This window comes from Corapipo altera, unplaced genomic scaffold (assembly GCF_003945725.1).
Source record: "Corapipo altera isolate COAL_440 unplaced genomic scaffold, ASM394572v1 182, whole genome shotgun sequence".
NCBI classification, from domain to species: Eukaryota; Metazoa; Chordata; class Aves; order Passeriformes; family Pipridae; genus Corapipo; species Corapipo altera.
This window is the reverse complement of record NW_020885056.1, coordinates 240,815-260,065: the sequence shown is the minus strand read 5'-3', so window position 1 is coordinate 260,065 and position 19,251 is coordinate 240,815. Positions and strand designations below refer to the sequence as shown.

Below are 19,251 nucleotides of genomic sequence, written 5' to 3'. Positions count from 1 at the left end.
TGCATAGGATGAGCCTGGAGGTGCAACAGGGATGTAGGGAAGTGCATCAGGTGGAAACAATCTCTTTTCTGGGTTGATCCCAGTGCAGGTCTTGTAGGAAACACCTTGAAGGGAGATGAATATTCCTGAACAAGTCCAGATTTACAGCAAAACCTTTTTTCTCTTCGCATCCAACAAACGTTTTCTGAGCCAGTATTTTCACTAATATCCAGGTGCAAAGTTGGAGTTGTGGGCCATAAACATAGAGTTTCCATATCCCCTGAGGAACTGGGCTCCTGGAATTTGTTTCTCAGCACTTTGGCTGATCACAGCTCGATTTAATCCCTGTTCCCAGGTCGAATCAAGTACTCGGAGCGAGTGTACGACGCGTGCATGGATACCTTTGACTGTCTTCCTCTTGCTGCCCTCCTAAACCAGCAATTCCTGTGTGTCCACGGAGGACTGTCTCCAGAAATCACGTGTCTAGATGACATTAGGAAAGTAAGTCATCTCCGTGGGGCCATCCCATCGCTTCCAATTCCAACGAGGGGGGGGGAATGGCTTGATTCCTGCCCAGCATTCCAAGGGGATGGAGGGATGTGTGTGTGTCCTGCCACAGCTCCCACCAGCAGCCTCCTGATGTTGTGTCCGTTTTCCAGTTAGACAGGTTTAAGGAGCCTCCAGCCTTTGGTCCAATGTGTGACCTGCTCTGGTCTGATCCCTCGGAGGATTATGGCAACGAGAAAACGCTGGAGCATTTTGCCCACAACACTGTCCGGGGCTGCTCCTATTTCTACAGGTAAGAGGGGGTTTTGGAGGGCACTTTGCCTCCCCTTGCACTGAAAAAAGATCAGTTCACCCTGTGGCACTTTGCAGTGTGCCTGAAGTACTCTCCTCTTGGCTCTGATGCACAAATTACTGTTTGTTTTTCCCTCCCCTGTAATACTGAGCTCTCCTTAGGTGACTTACTTTATGAAATTGTGGTCTGAGGCAGCAGAGATGCTCCTTTTGCTGGCAGGGTGCCCCGTGAGTGGCTTTCAGTACCAGGATCTCTAGGAAATTATCTTTTCCTGCCTAAAAAAAAAAACAAAACCAGCATTTGTGCTGACAGACCACTGGTAGGGAGGGTTTGGCACCGGGGGTCTGTTTAACAGAACCCTTTGCAATTAATTTTCAAGCCATATACTGGCATTTTTTGGGAGTGCTGGACAGAAACCAGGTGGTTTCTGCAAGTGGCTGGTCCCTGAAACCAAAACCACACGTGCTCCCTGCTCTCCTTTGCCACCTGCTGAGTTGCCCTTGCTTTTTTTTTTTTGTTTTCCAGTTATCCTGCAGTGTGTGAATTTTTGCAGAACAATAGTTTGTTATCCGTAATCCGAGCTCACGAAGCCCAGGATGCTGGGTAAGTGCTGCAGCCCCTGGGAGCTGGGCAGGTTTGGGCTTTCCCCTGGCCAGGTTTTAAACCACCTGCCCTGTTTTGCAGGTACCGAATGTACAGGAAGAGCCAGACGACGGGCTTTCCCTCGCTAATCACAATCTTCTCTGCACCAAATTACTTAGATGTCTATAACAACAAGGGTAAGGGGCTCTTGGGGGGGCTCAGGGAATCCCTCTCCCACTCTGCCCTCTCAGAATTTCAGGTTGGAAAAGCCCTCCAAGGTCACGGAGTCCAACCTGTGACTGATCTCCACCATCCCAACCAGCCCAGAGCACTGAGTGTCCAGTCCTTCCTTGGACACCTCCAGGGCTGGGGACTCCAAACCTCCCTGGGCAGTTCCAGTGTTTAACCAACCCTTTCCATGAGGAAATTCCTCCTGATGTCCAACCTGAGCCTCCCCTGGCACAGCTTGAGACCATTTCCTCTCATCCTGTCCCTTGTTCCCTGGGATCTCCCCCCTCCTGTCAGGGAGTTTTAGGGATCAATAACATCCCCCCTGAGCTTCCTTTTCTCCAGGCCGAGCCCCCCCAGCTCCCTCAGCTGCTCCTGCTGCTCCAGCCCCTTCCCTGGACACACTCCTCGTTCCTGAATTGAGGGGCCCAGAACTGGACACAGCACTCGAGGGGCCTCCCCAGTGCCCAGCAGGGAGGGACAATCCCTACCCTGCCGCTGCTGCCCCAGTGGTTTGGATACAAAAATACACTATTTTTGATACAAAACCCTCTCCTCCAGTTGCATTCTTGGGCACGAAATGAAAGAGAGCTTTGTGTGCTGGGCTGAAGTGGTCGGTCCCCTGACTTAATGTGTTACTGTGGTAATTAGCTGTCGAGCCATAGAGCCTGGAATAAAGCTTTCATTCCCAGCCACGGGACAACGGAGCCCTTTTGTGGGATGCTGCCATCCAAGAGAAGCTGGTAGTTTGTAGGCAAGCTTTCCACTTCCCCCTGCCTCCAAATCATGAGGGGATTTTCCTCAGCTCTGGGGTTTTTTAAACCCTTCCCTTTGGGTCTTGGCTCTGTGTTTTGCATCAGTTTTAGCAGCTTTGTTCCACCGACCCTTCAGTATTTCAAGCTTTAGTGAAACAACATGAGTTAACTAAAAAATGGCTCTTTAAGCCTTCTCGTTTTGGGGTGTTGGTAGTTTGATTCTACACAAGTGTAACCTCGTGTTGATAATGAAGTTTTATTAACACAGGTACAACTTCCAAAGGCTGGGAGAGCTGGGGGTGTTCACCTGGAGAAGAGAAGGCTCTGGGAGGGCTTAGAGCCCCTTCCAGGGCCTAAAGGGGCTCCAGGACAGCTGGAGAGGGACTGGGGACAAGGGATGGAGTGACAGGGCAAGGGGGAATGGGTTCAGACTGAAAGAGGGGAAATTTAGGTTGGATATTGGGAAGGAATTCTTCCCTGTAAGGGTTGTGAGACCCTGGAATGGATTTCCCAGAGAAGCTGTGGCTGCCCCATCCCTGGAAGTGTCCAAGGCCAGGTTGGAGCAACCTGGGCTAGTGGAAGGTGTCCCTGCCCATGGCAGGGGGGTGGGACTGGATGAATTTTAAGGTCCCTTCCAACCCAAACCATTCCAGCTGTTAAATTCCCAGTGCCCATGGACACACGTTCTCTTGGCTTTTTCTCTCCCAGCTGCTGTACTGAAATATGAAAACAACGTCATGAACATCAGGCAGTTCAACTGTTCCCCTCATCCCTACTGGCTTCCAAACTTCATGGATGTCTTCACATGGTCTTTACCTTTCGTAGGGGAAAAGGGTAAGAGAGGTTTGGATTTCTGTTCCGAGTTCCCAGTGACTGGTCACAGTTCCCCGAGTGTTAGAAATGTGTCCCATATGTGTTGGGAGAGTGTTGCAGCTCATTAATACCAGGTAACACTGGTAACAGTTTAAATTCAAGGAAATCTTCCTATTCCTGGTTTAAATTCTTGGGAAAACCGTTGTTTATGCTTGTTTTAAAGACCTTTTACCAACAGGCTGCTCCTTTCTTGCTCTTTCTGCATTGTTGATGGGGCTGATCTTGGGTCGTGTAGCCCCACCTCAGAATTTGGAGACATTTCTCTTCCTCTGGGTTTGCAACAGAGGAATTAAAAACTCCTGTTGGCTCGTGGCCCACGGAAAAGGAAACATTCACTTCAGTCAGAGGCTTATTTCGTTCTGGAGGGGGGCGAGGCAGCTTAAAATATGCCCAAGACTCTGCCTCAGCTTTCCAGCAAAAGAGGATTTTTTTACATCTCCTGATGACATTAAATTCCACCCCAGTGTTGTGTGTTTGGAGTTGTGGCTTCAAGCTCTGAACTGCCAGAAGGGTGGGGGGTATTTTTTTGACTTTGAGGCACCAAAGGTCTAATCCTCCTTCCCCCCCAGTCCTCAAATTCAGCACTCCCAGAGCCAGGTGGCCTGTTGGGATGGGGAGGGGGGACCTTGGGTGAGCTCAGGCTGCTCTGCAGGAATGTTGGCACCTCGGTGCCCACGTCTGGTTCATCTGTGCTGTGCTTGGACTGCATCCACCTCCTTGGCAGAGGATGGAGCGTGTGTCGTCTGCTCCGGTCCCGCTGCGAGGTACCAGCAGCTGCGGCTCAGAGTGTCTTTAGGCTCCCACTTCCAGGGAATAAACGACCTTGAAAAAACCATCCCCTGGCACAGCTCGCCCTCCAGATCCCTCTGTGCTCCAGGGTGTGCCCCAGGCCTCTCTGACCCCCCCTGTCTGTGCCTCTTGCAGTCACCGAGATGCTCGTTAACATCCTCAACATCTGCTCCGACGACGAGCTGATCTCGGATGGGGATGAGACCTTGGAAGGTAAAACATCACTGTGGGGACCTGGTGGCAGCAGGGGGGGGAAGGTGGGGAAGGTGTTTGATGCCTGAGCAGCACTTGATTTATAGCTGGATGCCCAGCTCTCCAGTTCCTTTTTGGCTAAACCTTGTGCGGTTCTGGGTAGGAAACATTTTTATTTTTTTTTCCCCTCGTTTGCTCTTCAGTCACAGAGAAATTAAATGACATTCACTGCGACAGACACTTCTTGCCAGCTACTCTGGGAATGGTTTCCTGCTCCTTACACAGGCTGCTGGTTATTTTTTCCCCCAATTCAAAATTTTCTGCACCAAAATATCCACCCAATCTTCTCATCTGTTGCAGTGAGCTCCTGTGTAAAGCGACTTCTCACGTCACCCCTCCCCAAAAACCAGAATGCAGTTTTTGGCCTTGATTTTAAGCTGTGCATGAAAGGGACGAATCAGTGGCTGAGCTGACATGCAGTTTGGAATTTGGGGGTCCCTCAGGAAGCCGTGGGGGGCAGTGAGAAGTGGGGCCCTGAGCTGCTTCGGTCCCAGCTGGAGACTCTTAACCCGCTTCTCCCATTGCATTTCGTTTTTGCTTTTTTGGTTTGGTTTTTTGTTTTGTTTTTTTTTTTCTTTCCTCCCTCCCATGAAAATTAAATTTGTTTCTTCTATCTCTGTCTTCATCTACTTGTTTCTTGGTGTCTCCTCTCCCTGAAGATCACTACATTTCAAGCTATCCGAAAGGTACCCAGCTAGAATTTGCTACGAGCTTAATTTTCACTGCCTGTGCCACCAGATCCTTGAAGTGGATTTCCAGAGCTGACTAGTCGGGCAGGCTCTTCATCCCCTTTCAGTTTTAACATAAGCTCCATGTGTTTTTTAACCCTTCTGCGTTCCTCCAGGGGCCTGAGGAACAGGGTCACATTTCTACCTGATTCTGAATGCAGCCACGTAGTGCATGGCTGAGCCATGGTGCATGTTAGACCTGGGTTTGGCTTTCCTGTCCTGATGTGTACTGGGCCATGTGAGGAATCTCAGCTGAGAGGAGATGGATTTTGTTTCCCCTCGTTTCACCTGGATTTTTGGTTTGGTTTCAGTTCCCTCCATGCTTTTTTCTCTCCCGTCGGGTCCGTGGAGCGGGAGGGGAGTTCACCTCTCTCACCTTTGTGTTTGTGTGGGGCCCGAGCAGAGCTGCAAGGCCCTGGCCAGCCCTTCCCTGTGCTCCTTGGATGCCAAAGCTGATGCTTGCGTGGCACAGCAGTGCCCATCAGCCATCAGACCCCTCCGTGCTCTGCCTTGCAAAACTGTGTCTCCATGGCTGAGTCATTTGTGTCACATCCTGTGTAGTGTGAGCCCACCCAGTGAGCTTCCAACAAAGACCTCCCCAGATCCGTGTCCCTCGGTGGTTCTACTCTCTCTAGAGCTCTCGAGTCCGTGTCTCATCTCGTTGGTGTTGCCCTTCTCACTGCCATCCTGATGCCATCCTGATGCCATCCTCCAGCACCGTTCTCTCTCCAGTGTAGCTGTGAATCTGTAAACCATGATTTCTTTTCCTGGAGTCAGGCAGGTGCTTCATGCTGGCGTTCCCTGGGAAAGCAGGAAGCCTCCAACGTGCTGCTCTTTGCTCTTTTCTCTCCCTTAGGTGGGACAACAGTCCGTAAGGAGATCATCAGGAATAAGATCAGAGCCATTGGGAAGATGGCACGTGTGTTCTCGGTTCTTCGGTAAGGAGGGGTTGGGAGCTGGGTTTAATTGGGGGGCTGGGTTTAATTTGGGGGCTGGGTGACAGGGGAATGTCAGTCAGTCAGGAAGGAAGGGGAAGACCTCACAAAAGTTCCTCCAGAGCGTGTGGAAGAGGCTCGAGGTGGTGATTTCTGACTCTTTCAGGACAGGAAGGAGGTTGTAGTGAGGTGGGAGTCAGGCTGCTCTCCCAGGTAATAAGTCACAGGATGGGAGGAAACAGCCTTCAGTTGTGCCAGAGAAGGCTTAGGTTGGATATCAGGGAAAATTTCTTCATGGAAAGGGCTGTCCAGCCCTTGCACAGCCTGCCCAGGGCAGTGGTGGAATCACCATCCCTGGTGGGATTTAAAGGAAATGTGTGGATGTGATTTAACAAACGTGTGGATGTGGCACTTGGGGACTTGGGTTAGTGGTGAAAACACGGTGATGGTGATGGTTGGACTTGGTGATCTTAGACATCCTTTTCCAACCTTAATAATTCCATGATTCCTGAGGCTTGGTCAGCTCAGCATTGCCCTCTCTGAGCTGTTTTGTTGCTGTTCCCTGCAGGGAGGAGAGTGAGAGCGTGCTGACCCTCAAAGGCCTGACCCCCACAGGTACCCTGCCCCTGGGAGTGCTCTCGGGGGGCAGGCAGACCCTCCAGACCGGTGAGTGTCCCTGATCCCCCCCTGCTCTGCTCCACCTGCCCCCAAAACCCCCCTTCCAGCCCCCACAGGCAGCCTGGAGGGTGCCAGGGGATCCCAGGGATGTCTCAGGCCCACGGGGAGGAAGGATTCCAAACCAGGAAGGAGCAGAGGTGTAGGTGGGGATGTGGAGAGATGCCAAGACAGTCCCCATGTACCCTGGAGGAAGGAACCCCACAGCACCCTGCCCAGAGCATGTGCATTGCTTAACTGTATGTTTCTGCAAGGATTTTTTTATCCTTTATTCCCCTCCTAATGCTGCATGGTGCACATCCTCTGCCTCACCTCGCTGCTGCTGCTGCTGTGTGACAGCCTCTGTGTGAATGTGACAGTGACACACCTTGTTTGTTCTTCGTTAACACACCCCCACACCCCCAAAACTGCCCCTGGGAAATCACGAATCCCAAACACAGGAGGAGTTAGCCGAAGGAATGAGATCCATCCAGGCCTGGATGTTTTATATTAAGACTCCTCTCAGGTTTTCATCTGGTTTTGGAGGTTTCTTTCCGCTTCGCTCCCTCCCTCAGCAGCTCTGTGTTGGTGGAGTGCTGGGAGCGGGATCCGATCCATGGGCTTCCCACTCACAGGGCGGGGAGGGAGGTTGGCTGATGGTCAGGGAATGAGCTGTCCCAGTAACGTGTCCCCAGAGGGAATCCTGTAATCTAGTGTTTTAATCCTTTCCTGCTATCCTTTGAATGCTGGCATGTCCCCAGCTTCCCCCTTCCCATGGGCACCGGGGATTTCCTGCGGCTCACTCAGGGACGAGGCTGGGGCTGCCTGGATTAAATAGTTCATGAGTAGGAAACGTGTAAATACTGCTGCCTGCTCCCAGGGAGGGTGCAGCATCACTCCCAAACTCTTGCATTTCTCTGCCCACAGAGGAGGATGCTTTTTTTTTTTTTTTTTTTTTCCCCCCCTTTTTTTTTTTTATAGAAACCATCGTGGTCCTGTCGCCCCAGTTCTGGGAACAGAGCCTGAGTGGGAAGGTGGCTGTTGCAGCAGCTTTGTCCCTGTATCTGACAGCACAGGGTGATGCTGTGACGTTCTCCAGCCCCTTCCCCTCTCAGGGGGTTCTCCGGGGGTACCATGGACCTTCCCCCTCACCCCAAAATAGGCATCTCCCCAGGACAGAACAAACAAGCTGGGCCTTTGCTCTGCCTTACCCGCCCTGCCCGCTGCCTTTTCCTATGGCTGCAGGCTCCCCCTGCTTCCCTCAGCACCACCCTGCTTCTCCTGCCCTTCTCACCCCCATTTCCCTGTCCTACCCCCTTCTCCCAGCCCTTTTTCCCCATCCTGTCCCCTTCTCCCAGCCCTTTTTCCCCGTCCTACCCTCTCTCCCACCCCGCCCCATTTCGCACGTCCCTTCGCACTCCCGGCAGCCTCCTGGTGAATTTATGGGAGCCCCGTCTGCTCAGCAAGGAGAAGAGGGGGCTGCCCCCCTTTAGGGGGAGCCTCTGCACCCCAAAAAAGGAGAAGCAGGGCTGCAGGTAGCAGTGGGGGAGGCCCATCCCTCCCGAGCCTCCCCCCAGCTTTCCACAGCACGGCTTAGCAAAATCAATGGAATGAAGTCACCAAATCCGGGGCAAAGCTGTTCAGCCACAGCTCCGTCCTTCCCCCATGGCCTCCCAAGGACCGTGTGGCCTTTGTGCTGGGGCCAAAGTGGTGTTTTGAGGCTGAAAACCAGAGAATCTGTTCTAAGGAAGGGCCTCCTCCCAGATGTTGAGGCAGGGCCTGCCAAAACTTGGCCCATTGCTGCAGCAGATTTAGGAAAGGGGACCTTGCTCAGCTCGGTGGTGCCTCGTTGCTTGGTAACACTTTTAGGAGGTGGAGCTGAAGCCAAACTGGGTTTGAAGCATCAGCCTTATTTTTTCCTATAACTCAAGGCATCGGGAGCAGAGCACCCCAGTGACTGCTGCTTGTCCTTCCCTGGAAAACAGGCTGTCCCTCTGCTCCCAAACATACTCCCATCCCTCGGGCTCGTTCCCCTCCCACAACCTGTGAGGGCAGCGGGTGAATTCCACACAATTCACCTCCTGGAGGCGGCCAGAGCACCCAGCTGGGAGCAGGGGGGTGAGATCCACGAGGTTATCCCCGTCCTCCCCGGGGCACACGCAGCAGGCAGCCCTCTCTCTGCTTCTCTGTTCTTCCATCGGATCAAATCTGTGTGGCGAGGAAGGGAGACTCCCCCTGCACCCCGAGGGAGTCCCCTTCCACCCTCCTCTCCACCCACTGTCACCTCTTCTCTTCCCTCTGGCCCGTGGTTTGGCAGCCCCGGGGCTGGGGGAGCGTGGGCTCTGCGTCGTCGCAGCCATGATGTCGGATCACTCACTGTCACTCTTTTTTTTTTTTTTTTTTTTTTTGTTTTGTTTTTTTTTTTTTCTGTCTTCATTTTTGCATGCCACTGTTCTTCTGTATTGCAGCCACAGTAGAAGCGGTAGAGGCACGGGAAGGTATGGCTAGAACCCGCCGAGAGACCCAAAGCATCTCCGTGTGTGCGTGCGCTGACCCCAAACAGCTTTATCGGCCCTACAGAAGCTTTTTTTTTTTTTTTTTCCCACTCTTGCATCACCAGAAGGACAAGGCCCTGCTGAGGAGCTAAAAAAAAAAAAATCCCCAGTGGTTTGGTTCGAGGCTGTTTGAGCCTCAGCGAGGTCGTTGCTCAGGGCGCGGTTCGTGCTCTGGTGGTTGGGGTCCTCCAATCTGATCTCTCAGGCTGCCAGCACGGTCAAAATCCTTTAGGAAGCAGAGGATTTTGTGGTGCTGATGTAACCTCCTGCCTTCTGGGCCGAGGTGGAGAGCAGGTTTCTCCCTGTGGAGTGTGGAAATGGCAGATCCCCGAGGATGTTTTCCTCGAAGCTGAATGGGGGCCACGCAGCTCCGTGGAGACTTTGCTTACCGAGGGAAGTTGTTTGTAACGCAGCCAAGTCCTTGGAAAGGATTTGGCACGACCCCCTTTTTCCTTAAATGACGTGTAGCACAAAGAAGTTTCACATTTGGGCCGGATCATCGCGGCGAGGACGGACGTGCTCGGCCTCGCAGTGATGGAACAGGGACACGAAATCCCTGAGGGGGATCCATCCCTCCCAAAACTGCCCGTGTGTCTCCTGGTCATGCAAGAGCTCTGCCTTTGTGATCCAAGGATTAGCTGTTCCCTCTCCTGGTGTTGCAGTGTGTGGTTTGTGTCGGAGTTCAGAGCCTTGTGGTGGTGTCTTTGTTCTGTCGGTTTGGTTTGGCTTTTTTTTTTTTTAGTGTTGTTATTTTTTTTCAGTGTCGTGTCGTTCAGCTTTGAACCTTTCCTGAGATTTCACTCTCTGGGGACAGCGAGCACTTGTCTGGTTCTTCAAATTCCTCTTGCTGTATTAGGAAAGGCCGTAACAAATGTGGATAGAGCCTTCCTAAATCTTCATTTGCGAAGCCTAGCCATGAATGAATGAATTAGGAAAGGGCAGGTGGGATGTTGGGAAGGAATTCTTCCCTGGGAGGGTGGGGAGGGGCTGGGATGGAATTCCTGGAGAAGCTGTGGCTGCCCCATCCTTGGGAGTGTCCAAGGCCAGGTTGGAACAACCTGGGCTAGTGGAAGGTGTCCCTGCCCGTGGCAGGGGGGTGGAACTGGGTGATTTTAAGGTCCCTCCCAACCCAAACCATCCGATGACTCCATGAAAAGAGCAGCTCTGAGGGAGCAGAGCGAGTCACCGCAGTCGAATCCCAAATTCCAAACCCCAAACCGCCACCAAGAACCTCCCCGTGCATCCCAAATCCAGACAGGCGCCGCCTCCACACAGGTGCTCTCTGTCCCGCTGACTGTCCCCGTTCGTGTCTGGCGTGTGCTCGGAGGGCTCCTCCCCGCCAATCCCCGGCCTTGGCACTAACACCCTGCCCTCCCTCATCCCTTCTCCCCGCAGCCATCCGTGGATTCTCCCCTCAGCACAAGATCCGCAGCTTCGAGGAGGCGCGGGGGCTGGACCGGATCAACGAGCGGATGCCGCCGCGCAAGGATTCGCTGCACTCGGACGGGCCCGTGAACTTGGTAACCTCGAACTCTGCGGACAAGAACGGCACGGGGAAGAAATCCCAGTAACGCCCCGAGCGCCCGAACCCGCGCCGCTAAAGGATCCAAAACTTAAGGAATTTTATTTATTTATTATCGGGGGGTGGGCTGGGGGCGAGGGGGGGTTGAAACCAACGTCACCCGGAGGCACGTCCATAAGTCCAAGTTCGCATCCGTTCTGTAAAAGGAAGGGCGACCATTTTGTAATTATTATTTTTTTTTTTAATTTATGTTCGATATATATAAAAGGAGTCCATCTTTTTTTTTTTTTTTTTTTTTTTTTTTTTTTTTTTTTTTTTTTTTTTAATTTAGAAACCAATCCAACTGCTAGTGCATCCCGGGAATGTTGTGCTGTCCAGCTGCCCCTCCCCAAGAGGCCAAACCTCTGTGGAGGTGGAGGGGGGGGGGATTAAAAGAAACAAAAAAAATCAGTCAAACCAGGCAACTTGGGTCGTTGGCTTTGGGACAATTTGGAGTTGGCCTGAGCTTTCCAAAGCAGGTCCTTCCCTTCAGGACAGGGTTGGGTTGGTTTTCCTTTTCACACCTGTTTTCTTCCCAGATTTTCCTGTTGCTTTCAAGTCCTTGCCTACCTGCAACTGCTGCTTTAGCAACCAATTCCCTGGAAGGCACATTGTTGAGATCCATCCCTTTTCCAAGGTGACAGCCAGGATTAGCTCTGAAGGACTCCAGGGTGTTAACACCAGTCACAGCACCTTTTCCTTCAGGAATTCAGCTTTATTCCAGTGGAATCCCAAACAAAAATTAGGGGAAGGCAGGTGGGGGAAGCACTGCCCCTTGTTGTGGCTCTTCCCCCGACTCGGAGCAGCCACTTTGCTGCCCATGCAGCAGAATTCCCTTGGGAATCGCTCTGATTCAGAGCAGAGGAATTATCTCTGCTGTCTGATGATCTCTGGGAAAGCTGCCAGGCCTGAATTTTAAAGGAAAAGGGGGTGATTTATAACCTGGGGAATAACAGACCCCCTGTTGTCCCGCCACCACAGGCTGCTGAGCCCGCGGCACATTCCCTGTTCCTGGCTCTGGAATCGGCCCTTGCTGGTCAGTTTGGGGTGGGGCCCCCTCGGTGTCACCTCCCTGTCCCCCAGGGTGTGTTTTGGGGGGTCTTCCACTCACTGTGGTTGACTTGGGGCATCACCCACTGTCAGCCAGTGGCTATTCCTCCGACTCCAAAGGAGCCGTGGGCACCTCAGCCTTTCCCAGCAGCTGGAAAAGAACTGGGGATAAGATGTGTGGGGATGCTGCTGGTTTCTGGGAGATGTGGCTTGGTGCTGGTTTCAAGGCACCCCCCGGTTTTGGAAGCACCTCCCTCGGCTGCAGGGAGGGGAGGCAGGTTTGGCAGGAGGCTGGAGGATAGAACCAGGCGGATCCAGTGGGAATTTTTGGACGGGCGCTTGTGCAGTGCTGGAGAGGGATCTCCAGGGGCTCCCAGGGGACCCCCCCCGTGTGGTGCTGGGGATTTTGGAGCGTAGATGTGTTCCTTTTTCCTTTGGAAAAGGGTTTTGTGAGATTCCCACTGGTCGCTTCCCTTCCCGGTGCCGCGTGAGCCGCCTCCGTTGCCCGGAGCCAAGGAAGCAAACCCCTGGCCAGCTTTCCCTTCTTCCCCACCTTTTCCCATGCTCGAGCCTCTCCCAAAGGGATCTTTGCCAACACTTTCTCTGGATCTTGCTGTCTCCCCTTTGTGATTCCAGCGCCAGGGGAAAACAGCAACTTTGCAGGAAGCTTTCAGGCTGTGTCTTAGGATCACACCTCACTTAATTCCACGGCGGCTCCTTAGGATTCTGTGAGCGAACCACTGGGTTTCCACAAGTCACATGCCTCCACTTTTCCCTCTTTTTTTCTTGTTTTTTTTTTTCCCCCCCTCTCCTGTTTTTTTTTACACGCCCACCGCTTTGCAAAAAGTGCAAAAAGAGAGGTGTTTGGAGCGAGCTTCCCTCCCCCCACCCCCCGTCCGAGGCCTGGGGCCAAATTGCCTTTGTCTGTGAGTATTCTTTGTTCTTTAAGGGCCTCCTTTGATCGCCGTGAGCCCCGTGTGTGGTATCCGAGAGCACAGACCGTGCCCGGTGCTGCCCGTGCATGTTCGGGCGTGTTGTGCTGACCCAGGCTGGGATCTCACCCAAGCAGCAGGTTTTAGTCGGGAGATTTTTTGGGATGGGAGCCCCGCGGGACCCCCCCGGGCTTGGCACCCCTTCCCCGCACAGGGGATGGGTCAGCAGGGCCCTGCCCATCGCGGAGGGGGGGTTTGCTTTGCTGGCAGTTTGTCTCCCCATCCCTCTTCTCCCGCTCTGGCATCGCCAGTTCCCCCTCCCTGAAATCCCTGTGGACCTTGTGCTTTGTGGATTGGGGGATCCAGAGCCACCCCTCCATCCCTGGGGCTCGTGGGGCTGCAGCTTCCCAGTGTCCCGGCCCTGGAGAAGGTGGCCAAGGGCTGGATGTTGTTTGTCCAAGCCCTGGAGAAGGTGGCCAAGGGCTGGATGTTCCCCTCCCTGTCCCAGGAGCCGTGTGGCAGCTGGCACATGTGGATGCCACACTTCCAGGTCCCCTCTTCCCTTAAAACCAGTTCCCGAGGGGGTGAGGAGCAGCAATGGGGCTCTGGGTGCTAATTACCCCCTCAATTAACAACCCCTGTCCGTGCTGGCATCCCGGTGGGAACACAGAGCTTTCCCTGCCCCAGCACCGAGATCCCCCCTCCCCTCTTGTGGGGTGCAGGGTGATGACAACCTCGGAGCAGAATTCCCTGCCCTGACTCCCCCACCACGGCAAACCAAAAAACAATCCCAAAACCCCCAAATTCCCCCTTTTCTCCTCCCCTTTCCCCCCAAACCCAGCCCCTCAGAGCTGTGCACATCCCAAGACCCCTCATCTCAGAGCTCCTGCCTCTCCCTTCCCCTCCCCGGCTGCCACCTGGAGCTTGGACAACTGGGATTCTGGGAAGCCCACCGGCCTTGGGGGAGCCCCCACCTCCCATGGGGAGCCCCCAAATCCAGGGAAGCCCCCACGTCCCCACAGCCTGGGTTTTTTTGCATGTTCTAGCAAGGTGCATGTCCAAGGAGGGGAGTCGGCAACGGGGCGGGTGGTGGGTTGAGTTCAGGCTTAATTTTATTTTTGGGATTGGGAGAACCTCTCTGGCTGCCTCTGGCACAGATCCCACCTGGCCAGGTGAGCTGGGGTGGGATGCAGATCCCACCAACCTCGGCCAGGGAGGACCTTAAGCCCCACAGGGGGTGCAGTGATGGTGATTTTGGGGTTCTCAATGCTGAAGGATCATATGCCCGTTGCCTGGAGACTGCCTCCTTTTTAATTTTTAATTTTTATTTCTTGCTTTTATTTTATTTTATTTTTTTTTTTTTTAGTTCTGTTGAAAGGAGAAAAAAAAATGGTGAAAATGTTATTTATTGGCAGAAATTATTTAATATAATTTCTTTTTTTTTTTTTTTTGTGAAACAAGGAATGAATTTGTTAGAACTGTCTCGATGTAAATCGGAGTCATCTTTAAGGAGGAAAAAAAAAAGAAAAAAAAAAGATAAAAATTGACACAGTCACTGGGCTCCACTGTGGTTTTTTTGGGGGGTGTGAAGGGGGTGTTTCTCCTGGGGTGCTGAGCACCCTCTGGGTGCTTCCAGGAGGAAGGATTTGGAGGCTTTTCCAGCCTCTCCAGGGTTGGGGCAGTGCCCAGACGGCGTCTCCCAGCCTCTGGCACGTTGGCACACGCGGAGTGGCGGCTCCAGGGTGGGTTTGGAGAGCTCTCAGCTCCTGCTCCTCGTCCTTCCCTGGGTAAATAACCCTCCTGCCGCTGCCAGGAGGAAGAGGAGGGGATGTGCCAGCTCTTGTTTCACACCCGGCTCCTTCCTCAGTGCTTTTGGGAGGTGCTCCCTCCACACCCAGGGATTTCAGGGAGCAGCCCTGGGCTCTGGGATCCATCCGGGTGGGTCACGGCTCCCACACTGGGCTGGCTCCTGCCTGGGGATCCCCATCCTGAGCCCAGGACAGGAGGTGGCAGCTGTAACCATCCCAGCTCCCTCCCTGCTTGGGAAGCTGATGTTCCTCCCAGCTGTGGCTGCCACATCTGGGTTCCATCCCTCTCCCATGACACTCAGGATCAGCTCTGGAGGACTCCAGTGAATTACACCAACCCCAGCACCTTTTCCCGCGGGAATTCGGCCTCGAGCCCAGCTCACCACGTGCTCGCTGTTCCCCACCTGTTCTCCTGACGGAATTCCCTCTCCCCAGCCTCCGGATGCATCCAGGGCGTGACCGGGAAAGGATGCTCCGGCTCTCCCACCCTTTTCCTGGGTGTTCCCACCGAACCTGGGGGGCCACCACCACCCTGCCCCGCACCCGGCATCGCCCCCAGACCACGGGCTCGGCTCCGGGGGGGGAGCTCCGGCCGCTGCCCGGCACATCCCTGAGCACGGGAGCATCCCCGGGAGCATCCCCGGGAGCATCCCTGGGGCCGGCCGCGCGCTCCCGGCTGGCATCGCCGCGCTGAGCAAACAGGAAACACTCGCCCTTTGTTAATCCCGGCCCGGGCTGCGCGTTAAATATTTATCTGCGAGCGGAGGCTGGTGCCGGAGCCGCGGGGAGGGAGGGACCGAGGCAGGGCCGGCGCTGGAGGCTCCTCGCCGGCCACGGGGACGAGGAGGTGAGGAGGTGAGCCGGGGCTCGGGTGGGGGTCGTTGGCACCCCGGGGTGGGCTGCGGCGGCTGGGGGGCTGCGACCTCCGGAGATGTCACTTGGTGGGCTGGAGGGGACCGGGAGGTGACACGGGGGGGATGGTCACCCCCCGGCAGCAGGGATGGGCTCTGAGGCTCTGAAGTCCCCTCGCGGGGTTTAACCCTCCCCGTGGGTGCCCCCGGCTTCGCCCCAGCCCTGTTGCCCTCCCTGCCTTTGTCACCCCGAGTTTTTCCAGCGGGATCAGCCCCTGTCCCCAACCCGCGTCCTCCCCGCGGTGTCGCCAGCTGGCACCAGGGAGCTGCCCCGTTCCCATGGCATTCCGGTGGGAGCTGTGTCCCCCAGGGCTGTGGCAGTGGGGAGGACACCCGCCCCTGTCCCCTGTGTCCCCCGTGTCCCTGATGTCCCCGGTGCCCCCCCGGGAGCAGCATCGCAGCCAGACAGGGCTCCTGCCATCCTCCCCCTCACCCCCAGAGGCAGGGGACGGGTGGCTTGGTGGGGACCGAGGAGTGGCAGCGAAGCCACCATCCCCCCGGGAGCTCACGTGGGACCTCACGGGACAGAGGAAGGGCTGGGGCGGCCCCGTTCCGGGGGTGTCAGCAGTTTTGGGGGAGCAGGAAGTGACCAGAGGGTGAGTGGTGGGTGCGGGCGCTGCCGGAGGGGGTGAGCGGGATGTGGGGCACCCACAGAGCGGGGCACGGGGGTGTTACACGGGGGTCCTCAGTGCCCACATTCCTGAGGGATGGAGCGGGTGGAGGAACACCCGAGGGAAAACGAGGGGCAGTGAGGATGGGGACTCTACTCCCACCATATCCCCCATCCTGGGGGTTGGGGGGCCACAGGAGCACAGACCCCACTCCCCACCTCTGTCCTGACCTCCAGCCAGCAGTTCCCTCCCCGTCCTCTCCCAAAATTCCCTCCCAGATCCCTGTCTCCATCTCAGAGGGGGCTGGTGATGCTAGAAGGGGTGAGGTGGGATACAGGGCACCCACAGAGCAGAGCATGGGAGTGTTACAAGGGGGTCCCCAGTGCCCGGAGGGATCTGGAGGGGATGATCACCCATGTGGAAGAGGATGACAGTGGGGATGGGGGCTCTGCTCTCACTGGGGGGCTTAGGAGGCCACGGGAGCACAGACCCCACCCCCCCACCTCAGTCCTGACCTCCACCCAGCACCTTCCTCCCCATCCTCTCCCAGAAATCCCCCCGAATTCCCATCTCTCTCTCGGCGGGGGGCCGGCGGCGCCGGGCTCGCCCCCGTTTCGTAAGCGGGGGGCCGGGTGCGCGGGAACGCGTGCGCGGGGCGTGGGATGAGTTCAGCCTCCTGGCTCCATTCCCTGGATCTCATCCCTGGAAATGTCACTGGAAACTCTGAATGGGCCGGCCCCGCTCGGGGGGGACGGAGCAGCGCACCCCGAGGGGGGCCGGGGCACACGGGGACCCAACGCCGGGGAGGACGGTGGCTCCTGACCCACCCGGGGGATGCTCGGAAGGGGGGGGCTGTCCCTGCCAGACCCCGCGATGCGCTGAGCACCCCCCCGCCCCTTCCCAGCTCCTTCTCCCGGCAAAGTTCGTGCCGTGGATTTCTCTTCGCTGCCTCTCGCAGCTCCGTCCCGCTTGCCCCGGGGCTCCCCAAAACCCGGGCGCTCCCCGGGGGTCCCCACCGGCACCACCTAGAAGGTAAGAGCTGGCTGGGGGGGGCCGCCGAGGAGGGGACCCCCGGGGCCGGGTTTTGGGGCAGGATGGGGCCGAGCCCCGTGTGGGAGCTGTGCTGGGAATGGGGTGGAGGTTGTCGGGGTGCCCTGGGGGGTGGGAGTCTGCACCCCACTTTCTGTCCCCTGGGGCACATAATTCCCAGCACCTGTTTCCCTCCGGGGAGGGGGGTGATTAGCAATAATTACACTCTTGGGGGTGTGGGGAGCAAGGAGCTGATGAGGGGTCCCCAGCCCGATCTGAGGGTCCCACACTCACAGGGCACCGTGCCGGGCTGGCACCCCCCCGGCAGCCCCCCAAGCTGTTTGAGGGGGGGTCTGACCATGGTGGGCACCTGTGAGCACTGGGGCCATGACTGATATGGGGACGAGCCAGGGCACAGGTGACTCGCCCCGTCCCGGGGCTGTGCTCGCCCCCGGAGCCATCCCAGTGCCAGGAGCCGCTCCGGGGGTCCCGCCCCCCCCCCAGCCGCCCCCCATCCCATCCCGTGCCGCGGTGAGTCACCGCACTGCCCTCCCGGCGGGCGGTGCCGGGGCCCGGCCGCGCGTTCCCGACGCCTCGTCCCTCTCCGTCCCCTCTCCCTCCCTGTTTGCGCTGCAGGGCGGGGGAAATATTTCTGCCCTGTCGTGTTTCCCGGCCCTGGCAGCTCTCCCGGGCGGGCGACGCCGCTGCAGCCACGTGCCCGGGCGGGAGGGCACCGCGCCGGGATGCCAAGGTGATGGGAACACGGCACAGCCATCGCCCCGACCCGCTCCGGGCGTGTTCTCCCCGAAGAGAAAGCCGGGCTGGATCCATCCCTGCAGAGCCGGGGTGGGGACAGGGGAGGGAAGGGGTCTGGATCCGCATGGAGAACATGTTGGGGAGCCCTGCCAGGGCTGGTTCCAACCGGGAACAGCTGCTTCCCGTGGCACTGTGAGACTCCCTGAGCTGGGGACGGTGCCACCGTGGTTGTCACCCCACTGTGGTGGTTGTCACCCCACTGTGGTGGTTGTCACCCTCCTGGCCGTGGGGATGGAGCTGGGATGGAGCTGCCAGCTGTCCAGCCAAGCCCGGGGGTGTCCAAAAGAACAGGGACATGGGCCCCCCTCATGAGAAAAGCCACTTTCCTCACAGGACACGGGCAGCCCTGGGGCACCACCCCAGCACCCCCTGGCCATGGCAGGTCGGCTCCTGCCCTCGGGCACCAACCAGGCTCTGGGTGTCCAGGATGTCCCCTCCTTCGACCCACCCCTGCAGCTGCCCCCCCCAGCACACGGTGACACGGGTGAGTGGGGCCGGGGGCTGCTGCACGCAGGGGATTTTGGGGGGGGCTGCACCCCTGTATCCCTTCCTTTGCCCCCCTCCTTGTGCCACAGTTGCCCGTCATCCGCCACCGCGGCTCCAACACCCTCAACTTCCACTTCCACGACCCGGAGCCCAAGAGCTCGGAGCCCAAGAACTCAGGTACAGCCCTGAGCACCCCCAAGGACACCCCACGGGCTCCCCCCAGCGATACCCCCCGATCGATACCCCCCCGAGCGATGCCCCTCCTGAGCGATGCCCCTCCTGAGTGACGCCCGCCTTGTCCCCAGTGAACGAGTGGTACCAGACCTGGCCGGCCAAGGAGGTGAAAGCCCCCAACACCCCGGTGCCCGCCGGCCCCACGCCCACCCCCAGGGCTGCCCCTGCCCGCCCGTGCCCCCCGGGCTGGTCGGCCACCTGGACCAAGGACAGCAAGCGGCGGGAGCGGCGCTGGGTGAAGTATGATGGCATCGGGCCCGTGGACGAGACAGGGATGCCCATCGCCTCCCGCTCGGTGAGTTGGGGCACAGGGCAGGGCTGGCACCCCCCTGTTGCCCCCTCACCACCACCCCAACGTGTCCCCGCAGAGCGTCGACAGCCCCCGGGACTGGTACCGCAGCATGTTCCGGCAGATCCACCGCAAGCTGCCAGGTGAGCCCAGGTGTGCAGGCGTGGCACAGCGTGGCACGGCATGGCACAGCGTGGCACATCATGGCACCCTGCTCACCCCCTCCATCCTCAGAGCCCAACTGGGACACCCACCCCTGCCCTGCCACAGCGCCTCCGTCGCCCCCCAAACCGCGCAGGAGGGGCTCGGCACCGGCTGAGCCCCCCGGGATGCCCAACGGGATGGACTGGTGAGTGTGGCACAGGGATGTGGGTGAGTGTGGCACAGGGATGTGG

General features: G+C 57.0%; 2 protein-coding genes across 7 annotated transcripts in view; both read left to right on the top strand.

Moving 5' to 3' along the window:
* The window catches only part of PPP3CC (protein phosphatase 3 catalytic subunit gamma), a 36,019-nt gene extending 21,792 nt beyond the window's left edge, over positions 1–14,227 (top strand). The window contains exons 5-16 of one of the 6 annotated variants that reach the window (XM_027668884.1): positions 335–480; positions 639–778; positions 1,304–1,381; positions 1,463–1,557; positions 3,052–3,177; positions 4,141–4,218; positions 4,917–4,943; positions 5,842–5,923; positions 6,489–6,586; positions 9,043–9,072; positions 10,525–13,102; positions 13,145–14,227. In XM_027668884.1, coding sequence (XP_027524685.1) covers positions 335–480; positions 639–778; positions 1,304–1,381; positions 1,463–1,557; positions 3,052–3,177; positions 4,141–4,218; positions 4,917–4,943; positions 5,842–5,923; positions 6,489–6,586; positions 9,043–9,072; positions 10,525–10,700 — 1,076 coding nt within the window. In that variant the 3' untranslated portion in view covers positions 10,701–13,102; positions 13,145–14,227. Of the gene's footprint in view, positions 1–334; positions 481–638; positions 779–1,303; positions 1,382–1,462; positions 1,558–3,051; positions 3,178–4,140; positions 4,219–4,916; positions 4,944–5,841; positions 5,924–6,488; positions 6,587–9,042; positions 9,115–10,524; positions 13,103–13,144 lie in introns of all 6 variants that reach the window. The other 5 variants (XM_027668882.1, XM_027668885.1, XM_027668883.1 and 2 more) reach the window with 5 other exon arrangements.
* Positions 14,228–15,253: 1,026 nt separating this feature from the next.
* The window catches only part of SORBS3 (sorbin and SH3 domain containing 3), a 5,127-nt gene continuing 1,129 nt past the window's right edge, over positions 15,254–19,251 (top strand). Inside the window, 7 exon segments of the mRNA XM_027668895.1 lie at positions 15,254–15,335; positions 18,181–18,306; positions 18,308–18,331; positions 18,423–18,510; positions 18,639–18,862; positions 18,936–18,999; positions 19,091–19,205. Of these exon segments, the coding sequence (XP_027524696.1) occupies positions 18,223–18,306; positions 18,308–18,331; positions 18,423–18,510; positions 18,639–18,862; positions 18,936–18,999; positions 19,091–19,205 (599 nt within the window). The 5' untranslated portion in view covers positions 15,254–15,335; positions 18,181–18,222.